At 46.8% G+C, this 19,288-nt stretch overlaps 1 protein-coding gene across 2 annotated transcripts in view; it reads right to left on the bottom strand.

Annotated features, from left to right (window-relative positions):
• The window catches only part of Lima1 (LIM domain and actin binding 1), a 107,397-nt gene that overhangs the window by 29,430 nt on the left and 58,679 nt on the right, over positions 1-19,288 (bottom strand). For both annotated transcript variants that reach the window (XM_052748948.1, XM_052748947.1), the window contains exon 4: positions 10,411-10,875. In XM_052748948.1, coding sequence (XP_052604908.1) covers positions 10,411-10,875 — 465 coding nt within the window. The remainder of the gene's footprint in view (positions 1-10,410; positions 10,876-19,288) is intronic.

Genomic DNA, 19,288 nt, shown 5'->3' on the forward strand with positions numbered 1-19,288 from the left:
CAGGAAATTAACAGTGATTGCTCAAATTCCAAGAGTTCAAGTGTTACTATGCTATAAGATCAATTCAGAAATTGGTATTCTGGGGAATCAAAAAGGAGAAACCCTGGAAATTACAAACACATCTCAAACTAAAAGAAAATGAGCTCTGTGGCCTTTCTCCCTCCCTCCTTCCTTCCTCTCTCCCTCCCGCCTCCCTCCCTTTATATTCAGGTACCTAGAGGATGAGATAGGATCTCATATAGACCAGGCTGAGCTTGGCCTTGTGATCCTCCTGCCTGAATTGTGGGTTATATATTCTTCTTTAAATATAAAACAAAACAAAATCCCTATCTTATAGTGTGTGTGTGTGTGTGTGTGTCTGTGTGTCTGTGTGTCTGTGTGTGTGTGCAGCACATGCACACATGACCTGCAGTGTACATGTAGAGGTCAGGACAATTCTCAGGAGTTGTTTCTCGTGGTAGTTTGAAAGGAAATGGCCCCCATAGACCCAAAGGGAGTGGCACTAATAGGAGGTGTGGCCTTGCTGGAGTGGGTGTGTCACCAGGGGTGGGCTGTGAGGTCTCAGAAGCTCAAGCCAGGCTCCCTGTCTCTTCCTGCTGCCTCACGTTCCAGATGTAGAACTCTCAGCTCCTGCATGCTGCCGTGACGATAATGACTAAACCTCTGAACTGTAAGCCAGCCCCAGTTGAATGTTTTCCTTTATAAGAGTTGCCGTGGTCGTGGGGTCTCTTCACAGCACTAGAACCCTGACTAAGACAGTTCTGCCACTGTGGATTCCAGGGATCTGGACTTATCATCAAGTCGGCCAGCTGATGCTCTCACCTGCGGTGCCTGCCATCTTGACCCTACATAGTTATTGTTTTAAAGCAAGTGTTTTCTAATACACACACACACACACACACACACACACACACACACACACACACACACACACGTATACATATATAGAATACAATGTGATCAGGTTCTACTTACTTTTATTTATTTATTTATTTTTTCAAGACAGGGTTTCTCTGTGTAGCCCTAGCTGTCCTGGATCTCACTCTGTAGACCAGGCTGGCCTCGAACTCACAGAGATCCGCCTGCCTCTGCCTCCCGAGTGCTGGGATTAAAGGCATGTGCCACCACTGCCCGGCTTCTTTTTTAGTAATGTGGCACATGCATGCCTCCCCCCTCCCCCCTCCCCCGGAGCTGAGGACCGAACCCAGGGCTTGCTAGGCAAGTGCTCTACCACTGACCTAAATCCCCAACCCCAAGGTCATCCGCTTTTACATAGCCAGGTTCAGGTCAGCAACATAGTGAGACCCTAAAATATGGGTACAGCAGCACAACAGGCCTCTGTTTTCAGCACATGGGAGGTGAAGGCAGGAGGGTTGGGAGTTCAAGGTCACCCTCAGCCACATAGCAAATCTGAGGCCAGCCTGGGTTAGTGAGAGCCTGCCTTAAGCAACATAAAACAGTTTAGGATGATAACTCAGCTAGTGGTGTGTTTGCTTGACAGACAGGAAGGCCTGAGCTCCCCAGAATCCATTTTTTTTTAAACTATACATGGGGTGGTGGCGACAGGTGGTTCCCGAAGCTCACCGGGCAGCCCCAGAAGCGGTGAGGTGGTTCCAGAGATGAAGGCTCTTGCCACCAGGCCCAGTGATGAGTTGGGTCAACTTGGAATAAGGGAACTGACTGTTGTGATCGTTCCCCGACTTCCACACAGGTGCTACGGTTCGTGCCCCACCCCCAACCCCGCCCCAGAGTATTATATGAAAACCATAAAGTAAACAAACAATGAAACAAGACGATAGCTCCCGAAGAATGAGGGGCCGTCCTCTGAGGCAGGAGGATCCAGCTGGCCAAGACAAGGGGTAAGATGACTGAATCTCACAACAAAACCAAAAGCCCAAACCAAAACAATACCCGCTACCAAACAGCCAAACCTAAAACACAACAAAAGAAAACTCTGGGAGCCTTAGAAATACTGGTCTGGTGGAACAGGATTAGAATTCAGATCCTTGGGAAGCCAAGGCAGGAGCTCAAGGCTAGCCTGCGCTGTGGGAAACTGGGAATCAGTTCTGAGGAAGAATGTGGCTCTGAGGAGGCAGCTGCCCGAGGGCCCAGGTAGGGCTCAGGTTATCACTTTCACCTTCAGACCAGAATGCGAGATCTAGAGCCCATTTCAGGGCAGGGAGAAGCAGCATTTCTCCAGGATGTAAGGGAGAAAAAAAGCCCAAACAGAACAAAAAACCAAGTGTGTGTCCTGTAGTGTCTCTCACACACACACACACACACACACACACACACACACACACACACACACACCTCTGCAACAGATTTAGATATCATTCCAAAATTTTTTGCTTGGACACATGGACACTCCAGGAATGCCCCACCCTGCCAAGCACAGAAAAGCCAAGACATTTGATTTTAAGGCTTTGTGGAATTTCCCAAGGCTTGGCTTACCCCACCCTGCAAGTTCCCCTTCCCTGTTAGCTGACTTGTGACATGCCTTGTGTGAATGCCTCTTAAGTACTTTCTGTGAATTCATCAAATATACTGACATACACCAATAAGAGAGTAGGCACTTGGGGCTTTTTGCCAGGAGTCTGTAGAATATTTTTTCCTAGAATTAAAAAAAAAAAAAAAAAAGAAAAAGAAAGAAAGAAAAGGAAAGGAAAAGGAAATTAGGTTCTAAATGATTAACAAAGCAGATTTCCTATCTCATCAACCCTTATTATCAGGAAAATTCTTTTCTCTCCAAGGCTCAGGTGTGCCTGAACTCATGGCAATCCTCCTGCCTCAGCCTCTCGATTACTGGGGTTATAGGCGTGAGTCACCACGTTCAGTCAGATGGAAGTGCTTGCTGTACAAGTGTAAAGGCCTGAGCTGGGATCCCCAGCACCTATGATAAACCGGGTATGACAATGCATGGGTGTAGCCCGATTGCTAGCGTGGACAGATAGGTGGATCACTGGACCTGATGACCAGCCAGTCTGCCAATTGGTGAATGGAGTTCCAGGTCCAGTGAGATCAGTGAGACCTGGTCTCAAAACAAAAGTACCAAAAAGGTTGATGAGATGGGGTTTCTCTGTGTAGCCCTGGCTGTCTCGGAACTTGCTCTGTAGACCAGGGTGGCCTCAAACTCATGGAGAGTCACCTGCCTCTGCCTCCTGAGTGCAGGAATCAAAGGCATGCCCAGCTTCCTTTTGTTTTTTTTCAAGAGAGGGTCCTGGAACTATGTGGACCAGGCTGGTCTTGAACTCACAAAGATTTGCCTGCTCTACCTCTAGAGTGCTAGGATGAAAAGCATGTGCCATGGCAAATGCTGACTCTCAAGCCAGGTATTGTGGTGCATGCCTGTGACCCTAGCTTCTGGGCAGTGGAGTAGGAGGATCAGGAGCTGAAGGACAGATTTTGAGACCAGCCTAGGCGGCATGAGATCCTGTCTCCTCTCCAAAAGAGGAGACTCTCGGCAGCATTTATGCAGAGTTCCTTATCTGACCGCTTCACTGCCTTCCACCCTCTTCACTTGGACTCTTCCTTTGGACGCTCTCATATTTCCTAAAAGTCAAGGATGGAGGAAGGGTAGGCTTTAGGGAGAAATGGGATTTTTGCAGAACTGTGTATAGAAATTGTGGGGTATAAATAAAATCTCTTAATTTCTCAAAGTATTAAGTGATAAAAAATTTTTCTTTGGCGGGGCAGTGGTGGTGCATGCCTTTAATCCCAGCACTCGGGAGATAGAGCCTGGCAGATCTCCGTGAGTTCGAGGCCAGCCTGGTCTACAGAGCGAGATCCAGGACAGGCACCAAAATTACACAGAGAAACCCTGTCTCAAAAAAAAAAAAAAGCCGGGCGGTGGTGGCGCACGCCTTTAATCCCAGCACTCGGGAGGCAGAGCCAGGCGGATCTCTGTGAGTTCGAGGCCAGCCTGGTCTACCAAGTGAGTTCCAGGAAAGGCGCAAAGCTACACAGAGAAACCCTGTCTCGAAAAACCAAAAAAAAAAAAAAAATTTTTTTTTCTTCTTCAGGGACTCTGAACAAAATGGTTCGTTCATATAAAAAAAAAAATGCACACAGGAGGATGTGCTGGCCAGTTTTATGTCAACTTGACACAGACAAGAGTCATTTGAGAAAAGGGACTCTCAACTGAGAAAATGCCCCCCCAATCGATTGACCTATGGGAAAGCCTGTGGTGTGTTTTCTTAAATGATGATCAATGGGGGAGGGCCCAGTCCATGGTGGGTGGGGCCACCCCTGGGATGGTGGTTCTGGGTTCTATAAAAAAGCAGGCTGAGCAAGCCACAGGAAGCAAGCCAGTAAGCAGCACCCTCCATGGGCTCTGCATCAGTTCCTGCCTCCAGGGTCCTGCCCTGCTTGAGTTCCTGTCCTGACTTCCTTCAGTCATGGACTGTTACCCGGAAGTGTGAGTGAAATAAACCCTCTCCTCTCCAAGCTGCCTTTGGTCCTGGTGTTTATCACAGCAATAGAAACCCTAACTAAGAGAAGCATTTATCACCAAATACAGAATGTCTCTACATTTTCTGTATTTCTAAGTGTTCCATAAAAATTGTTAGCCTTACCATAAGCCAAAAAAAAAAAGAAAAAAAAAAAAAAGAAAAAAGTGATGCTTCATATCTAGTAGGCTAATTCAGTAGTTAAAAACCTGGGGGCTGGAGAGATGGCTCAGCAGTTAGGAGCACTTGCTGCCTGCCCTTCCAGAGGACCTGGGTTCCGTGGCCAGCAGCCACATGGTGGCTCACAATCATATGTAACTCCAGGTCCAGGGATTCTGACACCCTCGTCTGACCTCCATGGACACCAGGCACCCATATGGTACACATACATGCAGGCAAATACGTACACACAAAGACAAAGAATAGTTCAGAATCCTACAAAAGCAGCAGCTGATGGAGCTTGCGGGGTTATGTGCTCAGACAGTGGTAGTTCTGACATAGTACAGTCCTCCAGGACACGCTGAAAACATCCAGAAAAGCGTGTCCTCTAAAGACAGTACATATCACAGAAATGATTTAAAACAAAATATTTTTGCCAAGATGCTCAGAGATAGAATCTAATTATTGGGAAGTGATTACACAGCATGAAATAGACCCCATAAAAGGGGAAGTGCGGGGACTAGGAAGATATACACTTAGGTCTATGTAACAAAGACGAAACAAAAATAAACTAAAATAAGATAAAGACCACAAAACAGGGAGTTATGTAGTGACTAAAGCTACACAAAACCCAATTATATGCTAGGCGGTGGTAGTGCATCCCTTTAATCCCAGCACTGGGAGGCAGATGCAGGCGGATCTCTGTGAGTTCGAATCCAGCCTGGTCTACAGAGCGAGATCCAGGACAGCCAGGGCTACACAAAGAAATCTTGTCTGGGCGGGGGGGGGGGGGAGAGGATAAGGAATAGAGAGCGTATGTGAGGATACCACTATTGTACGATCTTCAGTTCACTCCAATTTCCAGAGATGTCAGAGACAGGCAGGGCTACAGCCATCTGTGTCTGAACAGTAACCAGTTCTAATATCCATGGAGCTCGTGTCGTACGATAGAATGCTCCTACACAAGTTCAGTCCTTGTTCTGAGATTAGTCACATGACATCAGGCATACCCACTAACTTCTCGAACTTCAGCTGTCTCCATGTGTAAAGCTGTGGTTATGATCTCCCAACCGAGGGCAGGAAACCGGAGAGAATAACCCTAGAGGTTCCTGAGCAGTTCTAGGGTCTGCATGGCAGCATCTGGAGGCCAGTGGAGATGGGCATCTCTGCGCATCCACTGTCCGTCCGGTCAGGAGTGAGCCCTACACAGGAAGCACAGACGCCGGTCCCTGGTTTGCACGTGGTGTGTCTTTGCCCCACAAAGGCTTATGTAACGTTCCAGTCTTGACACTGAGTTTCAACATGTCTGACTGAAATCAGACTGGCTGGAGCAGGAAGCAGTTAGTCGGCACAAAACAGATTAGAAGATGACAGACCGCTGATATACTGACAACAGCCATTCGGGAAGAAACAGTGAGAAGTATCAGAATTGCTCAAGGGACACCTTTATATCTAGATCCGTTATAATCTCACCACAAAAGACTGAAGGGTTACATGAGCCATTAATCATCGAATTTAATTTATACAGATGTGTCTTTTACAAGAAACGTTCAGCTACAGTGAGAAATCAGTTATAACAGTCCTACACTTTCAAACTATATATAAGCTTTAAGCTACGGGTGACGTAGTAACTCAGTAAAGAGTTAGATTAATTAGGTGTATGAAAGCAGGTGTGGTGATAGACCAGTAATCCCAGCACTTGGAAGGAAGCAGGAGGATAAAGAGCCAGCCTGGGCTACCTAAGACCCTGCCTCAAAACAACACAAAACAGCAACAACAAGGGGGCTGGAGAGATGGCCCAGAGGTTAAGAGTCCTGGCTGCTCCTCAGAGGTCCTGAGTTCAATTCCCAGCACCCAGCACCCACAGGGTGGCTCACGACCATCTATAATGAAATTTGGTGCCCTCTTCTGGCATGTAGGTATACATGCAGACAGAACATTGTATACATAATAAATAAATATTTAAAAAAAAAAGCAACAACAAAACTCTTGGGTTTGATTCCTAGCATCCATATAATGGTTCACTGCTGTGGGATGGTCTGTATGTGCTCTGATTGGTCAATAAATAAAACACTGATTGGCCAGCGGCCAGGCAGGAAGTATAGGCGGGACTAACAGAGAGGAGAATTGAGAGAACAGGAAGGAGGCAGGAAGACACTACTAGCTGTCACCATGACAAGCAGCATGTGAAGATGCCGGTAAGCCACGAGCCATGTGGCAAGGAATAGATTTATAGAAATGGATTAATTTAAGATATAAGAACAGTTAGCAAGAAGCCTGCCACGGCCACACAGTTTGTAATCAATATAAGTCTCTGTGTTTACTTGGTCGGGTCTGAGTGGCTGTGGGACTGGCAGGTGATAGAGATTTGTCCTGACTGTGGGCCAGGCAGGAAAACTCTAGCTACAGTTCACACCATCTATAACTCCAGTTCCAGGGGGGATTTGGACCTGGTGTTTTCTTCTGACCTCCATGGGCATGCACACGGTACACAGACATATATGCAGGCAAAACACTACACACAAAATAAATCAACCCACCACCATCCACAAGAAGCCATGTATAAACTGTTTCTTTTTTCTTTTTCTTTTTTTTTCGAGATGAGACAGGGTTTCTCTGTGTAGTTTTGGTGCCTGTCCTGGAACTCACTCTGTAGGCCAGGCTGGTCTCGAACTCAGAGATCCGCCTGCCTCTGTGCTGGGATTAAAGGCGTGTGCCACCACCGCTCAGCTCAACTGTTTCTTTAGTGCGGGCTGTAGAGTTGGTACAGGTAAAGTCAGGCTCTAGTCTGGTGCTCTGTTCTCTCAAAGGTCTCATGCCACTGCAGCACATATATGCTATTACACGTCACTGTTACATGAAACTAAAAAAAAACATGGTCATCATTTCTAGGATTTGGCTTAGTTTAAGACTGGGTCTCAGCTGGGCAGTGGTGGTCCACACCTTTAATTCTAGCACCCAGTGGCGAATCTTTGTGAGTTTGAGGTCAGCCTGATCTATCTCCAAAAAAAAAAAAAAAAGACTGGGTTTCACTATATAGTCCAGGCTGTAGGCAGATTCACTCTATAGCCCAGGCTGGCCTAAAACTCTTGAGTGCTGGAATTGCAGGACAGAAGTATCACAACTTCATCTGTCACTAGTTGTTATTAATTGGCAGGTTCTGAGCGATACTTCAATAGTCTTCCTCCTGAAGGGGGTCTAGTGTGCTTCTCAGACTTCCAAATCCCCAGACACGGAGCTTTTTGGCCCAGACCTTCTGCAGGTGACACTGTGCCAGCATAAGCACCGTCTAACTGCAGACAGGTTGGTTATTCTTCAACCTAAACGTAGACGAAGCTTTCCTAACAGTTTGATTGAAATATTGGACTAAACAGCCAGGCACAGGGCTGTGAGCCTTGAATCCTAGCCTTAGGGAGGCAGAGACAGGGGGCTCTCTGTAAGTTCGAGGCCAGTTTAGTGTACGAAGTGAGTTCCAGAGCCAGCTAGGGCTACACAATGAGACCCTCTCTTAAACACCCAAACACACACACACACACATACACACACACACACACACACACACACACACACACACACACACACCAAAACAAAACATTTTGAGTGTGTGTGTGTGTGTGTGTGTGTGTGTATGTGTAGGGGAGTGAGTGGTTCTTTTGAGTGTGTGTGTATGTGTGTGTAGGGGAGTAAGTGGTTCGTTTGAGTGTGTATATGTGTGAGTGTGTGTGTGTACAGGGGAGGGAGTGGCTCTAGAGACTGAATCCAGAGGCCCTGTGAATGCTAGGCAAACGCATGCACAGAGCTAGTCTCAGCCCTGGACAAAACTTTTTAAAGTAACTGATGTTTCCTATATGGATAATTATACTTATTCTGAAACAGTTATAAAACCAAGGGACAAAGGACTATTTAATTTAGGAAATAAGAAAGGCACACACACAAATACCCAGACCTAAACAAGCCCAGGTAACTCTCACAACCATTCTCCAGTGAGTTCAGCCATGAGGCTGTGTAACATCAACACGGAAGCGGCAGGATCTCTTTCCCGCCCTCCTCCCGCCCTTCCCTTCCCTTCTTAGGCAGAGTCAGGGGAATGACACAGGGTACCCAGCTCAGCTTGCCTCAGCCTCCCAGAGTGCTAAGATGAGTCATGGGTCGCCGTGCTCAGTGAAGGGTCATTCTTTGTAGAGCGGTTTCCTCTCTACTCGGACTCTTTCTTTAAACAGACTTGTCCCGACCCATCTCTCACCAGACATTTACGAGAAAAAACTCTCCCCATAGTCTTACACATGATCAGCATTTTTGTTTGCTGCTGCCCCAATCGTTTCCTACCTTGGGCCAGTTCCGACACGCACAAGCCCTTTCCACTGAACCCACATTGTGTGTGCTGCATGACATCAGACGTCCCACCCGGCAGGGTCTGGGAGAAGACTTACAATGGAGCTTTGAGTCACAACAAAGCCCCTTCCTCTCCAGTTAAGATGTCTTACATTTTTTTCCTTCCATTTACAATTCTTCTTCCCATTTAAATAAAAAACATTTTTTATTAAGACCATAAAGGGGAAAGAAGGAGTTGGCAGGCGCAGGGAACTAAAAAAGTTGAGAGGGGAGTTTAAGAAATGTCATAAAACTGCTTTGTGGTTACAGCTCTTGCCAATTGTTCCAGTGTTAAAGCAGAGTTAAAATGAACACACAGAAAAAAAAAAAACCCCAAAACCTTAAAAATTCTTCCTAGCATTCCAAGATGGTCTCCACTCAAGACCTCTCCTGGGCCGGGAGGCAGCAGTTGTAGGGAGTTACTGGAAGGAACTGACGGTACCACCCCAGACACAACCCAGGACTAGAGGATGAGCTAGCTATTTGCTTCATCTCAGAAGGAATGCCTTACACTCTTACTTCACCAATACAGGGATTCGGGCCAACTATCTGGTTAAGAAAAGACAGCTTTCCCACATAGTTGAAATCTAGAGTATATGATGGCTTTGCTACCCGTCAGATATGTTTATTTCATTATGAGGACTGTTATAAAAAACCATCCCGTACACAATGCCAGATATGTAGGAAAGTATGAGAAAACTGGAAAAACTGACCAGCTCTGCAGCCCCTGGATCGCACTGTAAGGCACCAGCATATGCAACTCATTTTCTAGTTAAGTAATTCCCTCTGGGGACTTGTGTGCAATCCACATGAAGGATCAAATTTCATTAGCAGATGCAGGAAAATGCAACCCTGTGCATTTGCAAGTCAAAACTCCCAAAAGCTACACTAGCTGGGCTCTTAGCACTGATTTTCCCTGGGAGAGGAGTTGAGCTGATAAAAAACATTTGTTGGGAGGCACAGATGAGGAAGGTTGAGAAGAGAAGGGATTCAGCTAGCACTGAGACAACCAAGCCTCAGTCTAAATGCTAAACTCAGGCCTTAACGCTCAGGCTGCAGCTGTGTCCGCGCAGACAGCCATTCAGACAGCAATTTCACCCCCAAGGCTACAAATGACAAAAGACACAGGAAGACAAATAAAAAGGGTAAGTGTACGAGAGCACACAATCCTCTCAGTATCCAGCTCTCTTCATTTTTAGGTACCAACCTGAATCCCAGAATGAGCTAGATCTAGCATGAAACTAGACCGGGGACTCTCAAATCTCAGCACCCGTGTTCATGTGAGACTTTTACTAACGCAACTCGAATCAAAAGACAGACTGAGCACACATTCTACTCCAGCTGACTAGACAGACAATCAGCCTTCGTTAGTAGAACGGTTAGTACTCTAGGTTTTCCGCAGTGAGCTTATCTCAGCCCTCCTGGCTCTTACCTTGGTTTGAGTGTGTTCGCCTTTCTCAAACATCATCTTTAGTCTGTTCAGTGGAACATTGTATTTCTCTATTTTGCCCGAAGCTTCTGTGTTTTCACTCATTTCAGATTTCTCCACTTCATGCCTGGAATCTCCCAGACAATTTTCCATGTTTTGACTTTCCGTGGCCTGGGCTTTAAGATCCAGGCTGTCGTCTGAGCGGGGATACCGACACTGAGTAACGGCTTCCTGACGAGATCCAAATCTTGGTTTGGGCTGGGTTTGCTCTTCCTGGTCTGCCCTGGGTCCAGCAGCAGAGCCCTCCGTCACTTGGGCGGGAGGGTGGTCCACACTGTGCCCGGCCTCACGGCTGCTGTTTGGCAGGGTGTCTATGTGGGACTCTGCCCCGACCGCCGGGTTCTCCCACTTCTTCTTTAACACAGACAGGGTCCCTCTTCTGAAGTGCTGGGGGAGATTCTCCGTGTTCTAGAGGAACAAGAAATAAGTGCCAGTTATAACTTGCCTGCTGCAACAGCCAAACATGCTTCTCTGTAAAATGAAAGTTAAAACTCCAGGCTGCGCCTGGTCTACCGCCTGTTCAGACAGCTGTGAACAGTTACTGCCCGGCCACAGGAGCGAGCATCCACCCAGGGCCCGGAGGGGGAAGAGGGAAAAGTCAGGAGCTGAAGCAGGAAGTGGTAAAACAGGATAACCTTATAAGGACAAAGCGAGCAGCAAGGACAGCCTAGATCTCATGGTAGTTGCATTGGAGAGACTTTTTTCCTCCCAAGACTCACGGGGGAAGCAAGAAGAAGAAACAAATCGCTACGTACGGGGAAGCAAGAAGAAGAAACAAATCGCTACGTACCGTCAACATTGTAACTTTATTGAATAAAGTTCAACATTGTAACTCTGTTGAATAAAAGTTCACCCCCTATGCCACAAAAGTACAGGAGGAAGTACGCTAGGAATTTTTTCTTACAAAAGAAACCACGATGACGCTGTACCTATGCAATTCCAATTATAATTATGGAAAGCATCATGGAGGACTGGATCTATCTATAACATCTAGAAATTTACAGGTTTTTTTAATGGGTGGTATTAGTATATAGCTGACAGAATTTACACACATATAAATATTTTCTTTCCAGGCTCCTGTATCAGTTAAAGAGGGACCTTGTGCATGGCTAGCAAATGCTCTACCACTGAGCCGCAGTCCTAGCTCTCAGAGTTTATTTCTGCATGATAATCTAATCTTTCCCTTCTCCACTACTTATCTATATCTACTTTGTAGCCATCTTAGAAAATTCACTATTTTACAGGTCCTGTGGTTGAGAAACACATGGGCCCCATAAGAAAAGAGAACTGCTACCCTCTGACACTCAAAGGACACATTCATTTACACACATACCTAAGAGGGTTCACTTTCACTCGGGTCAAAAATGATAGAACAGATTGGAAAACAATCTGTAAATTGTAGGCGATGCGATAGAATAATAGTGGAAACATGTCTTAAGCATCGTGTGCCTTGAGAGTCCTAAATGAACCAAATACCACCAACCTCCAGGACCTTCTTACTCTCCATTCCTCTGCCTGGGACACCTCAGGATTTCAACTAGGAAAGAAAGGACAAGTGACGTAGGACAGAAAGACGTCAGGGAATTAGTGGGATTAGCAGCTATATTGGGAATTAGGTCTAGCGCACTTCTGAACACTGAGAACCACACTTCACGGAGGAGCTGTTGGACAAACAGAGTTACAGAAGAACTGCTGATTTAAACCCTGGCTGGAGGCTGCAAGCATGGATCAGAAGCAGAGGAAACACAAAAGGCTTAAGTTGAGAGAGGAAAAACCAGCTCCTGTCAGGTATGATGGCACAAATCCCACTTTCCCAGTTACTTGTTTGGAAGGCTGAGGCAGGAGTTTAAGATTTGCCTGCACAGCACAGATAAAAGATAAAAACAAATGGAAAATGTCCCCCAAAGCTAGTGCTTCACCTGCCAGCGGCATCCTCAGAGTTATTACCTCCTGCCACAGACGAGATGAGTCTTCACGGTCCCTGCCTGCATCTGCCCTACAGACCTTCATGGGAGCCCTGCCAGGTAGAGCTGCATCTCCTTTGGTGACTGGACACTACTTTTTTCAGATGTGTATCATGGATCATTGTATTTTTACTGACATAGAAAGATGCTTTTCAATTTAAAAAAAAAGCAAATTGTAAGTCATGAAGATTCCATTTTACAATATGACTGAATATTATAATTATGAGCATAGAAAAGTAGTCTAGGGCTGGAGAGATGGCTCAGTGGTTAAGAGCACTGCCTGTTCTTCCAAAGGTCCTGAGTTCAATTCCCAGCAACCACATGGTGGCTCACAACCACCTGTAATCAGATCTGGTGCCCTCTTCTGGTGTGCAGGGACACATGTGGGCAGAACACTGTATACATAATAGAGAAATAAATCTTAAAAAAAAAAAAAAGGAAAGAAAAGTAGTCTAGGAGTTATCAAGGTGTTACAGCTTATTTACTTATGTGCACGCATGTTTGTGTGCACACACGTGTCTGTTCATGTGTAGACCAGAAGTGTCATTCCTCAGGTACTGTCTAACTTTTTTCTAAGGACAGTCTCTCCCTGCCCTGGAACTCACCAAGTAGGCTAGGCTGGCTAGCTGGACACTGAACTCCAGGAATCCTCCTGTCTCCACCTCCCCGGAGTTGGGATTACATGAGTGCTAGCTACTATCTCCAGCTGATGTTTTAAACATGGGGTCTGGAGATTTCGGATGCCCATGTCTGCAGGGCAAGCACTTCGCCCTCTCCCCAGAGAAGGATTTATGGCATTTGTGCTCTCCTTTTATAATAAATATGTGGAATATGCTTTTCCAGCATGTGTGAGGCCCGGGATCAATCCCCAGGACACACATGTAAACACAGTAATAAATAAACAAAAAATTACCGTGGCTCTCTACACTTATGAACAACCGCAGTGACCAGCCATCCCTGGGATCCTGAGCCTGGGCTACAGCATTATTCTTTCTGCTCACACTCTGAGGTGGGGTAAGTGGCACAGATTAAGGCAAAGTCCTAGTTGCTGCCATTCCTGTCAAAGCAGCACAGAGTCACAAAGGCTCCAGTTGTCAAGAGCCACAATGGTCATTACACTTCCACAGCCTCCTTTCTCCAAAGAGTCCCTTGCACCGGATCCACTCCACTCGGCAAGCTGGAGACTTGGGTAATAAATCACACAGAGGTATGACATAGGGTCCCTCCTGCGAGACCATCTGACTTTGATGAGCCAGAACTGAGTCCCTTCCAGATATATAACCATGGATAAATCTCTCTTCCTCTCCTATCTGTAAGATGAAGAGGTGGGTCGATGAGCCATCGTGTGGAAATCTCCTCAGGGAGGTCATTTTGAAAGACAGAGGGTTGAGTGTAGTGGCGCACACCTGTAACACCAGCACTTGGCAGAGGCTGAGGCAGGAGGATTGGGAGAGTTGGAGATCATCTTCAGCTACTTAGGGAATCTAAGGCCAGCCTTGGCTACATGGAACATGGTTTCAAAAACAAACAAACAAACAAGCAGGATGAAGCTGGGCATGGTGGCTAAGGCTTGTAATCCTGGAATTTGGGAGGCTGAGGAGAGCTGAGTCTGTGAGTCAAAGCCAGCCAGGAACCTATATCTTAAAAAGCAGTAAATAAAAAGATAACTGGATGATGCAGGGGGAGGAGCCAGGCACAGTGGTTACAGGAGTGATTCCAGCAACTGGAAGGGCTGAAGCAAAAGCAAAGCCAGGAGTTTGGGCTACCGAGCAAGGAAGACCCTGTCAGAAACAATGTAACACAAAGCCTGCCGGGACTGTTTGGTAAACCTCCATGGTGAATTAAAGAAGGAAATAAAAGGGGTTTGTGACTGCTCCTCAGGGGCTGATGTAAGGGAGAGCACAGGGACAGGCAGAGCCATGGGGAAGAGACCAGACTGAATAGGATTGACAAACTGAACCAGTGTGGGGAGCAGAGAGGGGAGAGCCAGAAGCCAAGAGGCCAGGAGAGCAGGAACCAAGAGAGGTGGCCAGGAGGCCAGGAGAGCAGGAACCAAGAGAGGTGGCCAGGAGGCCAGGAGAGCAGGAACCAAGAGAGGTGGCCAAGAGGGCAGGTGCAGCCAAAATGGCTGGGTTATAAAGGAATCAGAGAAGCTAGGGGAAGGAAAACCCAATGCAGACTCCGGGGTGCAGAGCGTAGGGTAGGAGGTGGGGTATGGCAGGCACTGGCCACGCTGAGAGACCTGCAGGCAGCGTGGGCATTGATATGTTTATAGGCACCTCAGCCATTTGTCCCGGGTTTGAGACCTAACACACGTCAAATGAAAAAAACAGGAACTGGAATCTGGGTGCCTGGCTGGGTGTCCACATGGCTGGGTGCACATGGCATACATCTCGAGAAGGTACAGTCTGAGCTCGAGAAGGACCTGAGAATGTGAGCAATGGTGGGGTTAGAGTTTGCGCTCCCATGTCTTGGGTGGAGAAACAGTAAGTACATTTCTGGGAATTCGGGCTATCATGCAGCCAATTTCACTATGGTCACGGGGGAAACGCATTGACTTCTCTTCATGGTAAAGTGTAGGGACTTGCTAAGCAAGGGCAGTCACTTCACATACGTACGTCAACATTTCTCTCTGTCCTGAGAGAGGAAAAGCAGCTCTGTCATTAGTGAAAAGCTGGTAAATATGAATAAATATTTTATGAATATAAATATGAGTAGTTTACTTCATAACACTCCATGGCTTTGAGGGTTTTTTTATTTTTTTTATTTTTGGTTTTTTGAGACAGGGTTTCCCTGTGTAGTTTTGGTGCCTGTCCTGGAACTTGCTCTGTAGACCAGGCTGGCCTCGAACTCAGAGATCCGCCTGGCTCTGCCTCCTGAGTGCTGGGATTAAAGGTGAGAATTTTTTTTTTTTAATGTGCATTGGTATTTTGCCTGCATGTGTCTGTGTTAGGGTGTCTAAACCCCTGGAGCTGGAGCTACAGACCGTTGTGAGCTGCTATGTGGGTGTTGGGAACTGAACCTGGGTCCTCTGAAGGAGCAGCCATAACCGTCCTTAACTGCTGAGCCGTCTGACCAGCTCCCAGCTTTAAGAAATGTTTTCAGAGCTCTGTATGACATGAAGTCAGAAGCTTGATAAAGGGAGTATGTGCATGTGTATACTCGCTATTATTTTTAGTTATGTATATGTGTGTGGTCTGAGTATAGTTATGTGCATGTGAGTGCTAGTGCCCTCAGAGGCCAAGAGGCCTTGGATCTGAAGTTAGAGGTAATTGTGAACTGCCCGGTGTGGGTGCTGGGAATCCAACCCAGTCCTCTACAAGAGCAATACATACTCTGAATTGCTCACCTATCTTTCCAGCTGGACTTTTTGTTTTGAGACAATGCCTCACTTTGTAAACAGGTCTCCAATCCCTGCTCCTCCTGCCACAGCCTCCTAAGTACTAAGGCTACAGGTGTACTCACCACACTCGCTTAGACGAAGAATAGGAGAGCATCATCTTAATTAATTCAAGAACAATTTCAAAACTAAGACAGCTCCAAAATGGTCGCTTTTTTTTTTTAAAGATTTATTTATTATGTACACAGCATGTATGACTGCAGGTCAGAAGAGGGCACCAGATCTCATTACAGATGGTTGTGAACCACCGTGTGGTTGCTGGGAATTGGACTCAGGACCTCTGGAAGAGAAGTCAGTGCTCTTAACCTCTGAGCCATCTCTCCAGCCCCTTTCTTCCTTTTTTTAGAGATAGGTCTTTCTATGCAGCGCAGATCTCTTCTTGCTTCTGCCTAAATGCTGAGATTTCAGGCATGTGACACGTATATGTCACACATACAAAATCTCAACCACAGAGAACAAATATTACATTGCACGATTGTACCACGCTTCCCCATTCCCCACTAATGAATACCTACATTTTTCAAATTTATAAGCTGATTATATCACAGCGCACAGCTCACTGGTTTATTTGTGCTTCTCGGGCCCTCAGGGAGACAAACCATGGGCTGACATGGTTGGTCCATCTCCTTCCTTAACTACCATTCACATTCACCGACCTCAACTGCCAAACAGGTTCGGATGGACTCTCGTCGCCTCTGCCATCTGCTGTGACAGACCACCACCTCCATCCTTTTCTGTTTGTGAGACAGGGTCTCCCATAGCCCAGCTAGACTGGCCTTGAACTTGTTAGGTACCCAGGTCCTCCTGACTCTACCTCCCAGGTGTTGGGACTGCAGGCCTGTGTCAGAACCCTTTCCTTCTCTCCCCAAAGCCCCCTCCCCTTTTTACAGGTCTTTATGTGTCTCTTTGTGTGTGTGTCTGTGTGTCTGTGTATGTACATGTGTATGAGTAGCCATAGAGGCCAGAAGAGGGCACCGGATCCCCCTTAACAGGAATTACAGGTGGCTGTGAGCTGTCAGGTGGGTGTGGGGAGCCTGACTCTGGTCCTCTGCAAGAGCAGCGGGTGCTCTGAGCCACTGAGACATCTCTCTAGAACCCTATTTTGAGGCAAAGCCTTTCTCTTTAGCCAAGAGCTGCCCAGAATTCACTATGTAGCCCAGGCTGGTTTCAAACTCACAGCACTGTTTTTACCTCAGCCTCTCAAACGCTGGGGCTGTAAGCAAGAGCCACCACAGTGCCTAGCTCTGTTTGGAGCCTAGTCCTATTGGGCCTTGTTCTCCGCACTTCCAAACAGCACTAGGTCTGCATATCACTCTGAATATGTCCAGTCTCTTCCAAAGGATACAAGGTGACCACTGACTTTTCTGTTGCCAACACGACAGTCAGCTCTCAACTTATCTCTGCCTGACTCTGTCTCTCTTCCCAGAGATGCTCTCTTCAAGCCCAGGGCAACCCATCCCCCGTCAGCACTTGGGATGCTGAGACAGGAGGATAACAAAAGAATCACTTTCTTCTCTTGACTTCTGCGGTCCTGTTCTTTTGGGATGAAAGGTGTGGCCCATCATGCCTGCCCGGCGCTCTTTATCATTCTTTCCTAAATCATTACATTGTTTCTTTTTTTAAGACAGTCTCAATATATAGCCCAGGCAGGCCTCGAACTCTTCACTATGTAGCTGTCCTTAGCTCCCCAGCAGTGCTGAGATGTGAGTCCTACCACACTCACCTCACAATTGAGTAACTGACTCCTTTCTTTCCTCCCTGCCTTCCTTTCTTCCTTCTTTCCTTTGAGACAGGGTCTCATGTAGCCCAGGTTGGCCTTGAACTCACTATGTAGCTGAGAATAACCTTGAATTTCTCATCCTCCTGTTTCCACCTCCCTGGGATTGCACGTGGGCACGTCTACACCTGGTTTATTCTGCACTGGGGACTGAACCCAGGGCCTCATCTCGCTAGGTGAGTATTCTACTGACCAGCGATATCTCCAGGCCCACAATCGTTGCCCATGCTTCTGCGTTTGCTCCTCAACAGTTTAAGCTGGGTCACGTCTGTCCTTTGCACATTTCTCCAAAGTCCTTTCTCTTCAGTGCAAAAGCTCAAACCTTCCTCAAGACTCTGCAGAACTTCCTCTTTCTAGACCTCAAACATAACAACACCGCTTTTCCTCAGGACCTTTGTATATACTGTTCTTGCTGACCAAATCTTTCCTCTCCTTGGCTCATGATCTCAGACGTGGGTTACTTAACAAGTACCAGATGAGAGGGCCACACCTAAACTACTGTTTGCATCTTCTTCGTGCTGGTTTAAACAGACAGCCGCTACCTGACTTTTTTTTGGTCATTATTTCCTCTGCCAGAATGAAAATTCCCAAGAAGATGTGTTTCTTTTTTCTTTTTTTCGAGACAGGGTTTCTCCCTGTAGTTTTGGTGCCTGTCCTGGAACTCACTCTGTGGAACATGCTGGCCTCAAACTTACAGAGATCCGCCTGGCTCTGCCTCCCAAGTGCTGGGATTACAGGCGTGTGCCACCACCGCCTGGCAGTGTTCCATATTCCTGGTGTCTAAACCACTCCTTAGCACCCAGTAGGTGTCCTCAAAAACTTAACTAACCAAGTAAAAGGGAAAAACGGGAGAAGTGGGGAAACAGGCAGGAGAGAGAGAGCAGCCGCTGAGTGGATAATGGTGGCTGTTTTTTCTTTTCTTTTGTCTTTGCTTTTTTAACAGGGTTTACATTGCAGGCGAGGCTGGTCTCAACCTCATCGTGTAGCTCAGGTAGGCCTCAGACTTGCAGCAATCCTCCTGCTTCAGCTTTCTGAGTGCTAGGATTATTGGTATGAATCACCAGGACCAAATGCTTTTTTCTGTTACTGTACCAGGGCGCTCGATTTTCATATCTCAGGAAAATTAAGCTCAAGACACAGTTATTATCGCTCCCCTAGAGAGAACAAGCCAACAGGTAAATGTTATCCACCCATTTAAGACATGTTCCTTATGACATTAAATCCTTCAGAAGTTACAGCAGATGGATTTCTCTAGCCTGTGAATTCAAAATCAGCCTGGGAACATAGTGAGAGCAACTTCCACCCTAAAAAAGGGAAAATGATCTGGCCCAGCAGGAAGCTAGAGCAGGGAGAGTAGAGAATGGCCTGGCAGGGTGCTGGAGGGACCCCGCAGCTGTCAAACGCACTAACTAGCCCGGGTCTAGGAGCCAGCTTCCAGTAAAGAACCCAGTGGGGGAGCGCAGCTGGTACTTCCTTTGAAATGTGGATTGTTCCGTTTAGAGAAAGGCATGGTGGCCCAGGAAACCCGCTCTCATTGGAGCTGATGGGGTGGTCATTTTATTAACTTTAGTAGCATTCCGTCTTCCATCCTTTACTCAGTACAGGAAAAAAAAAGGGGGGGGGGGCTCAAAAGGAAAGAAACTGAAATGGGATTCCCTGCACCTAAGCCAACTTCTCCCA

Source organism: Peromyscus californicus, unplaced genomic scaffold, assembly GCF_007827085.1.
Source record: "Peromyscus californicus insignis strain IS unplaced genomic scaffold, ASM782708v3 Scaffold_20__1_contigs__length_68692818, whole genome shotgun sequence".
NCBI classification, from domain to species: Eukaryota; Metazoa; Chordata; class Mammalia; order Rodentia; family Cricetidae; genus Peromyscus; species Peromyscus californicus.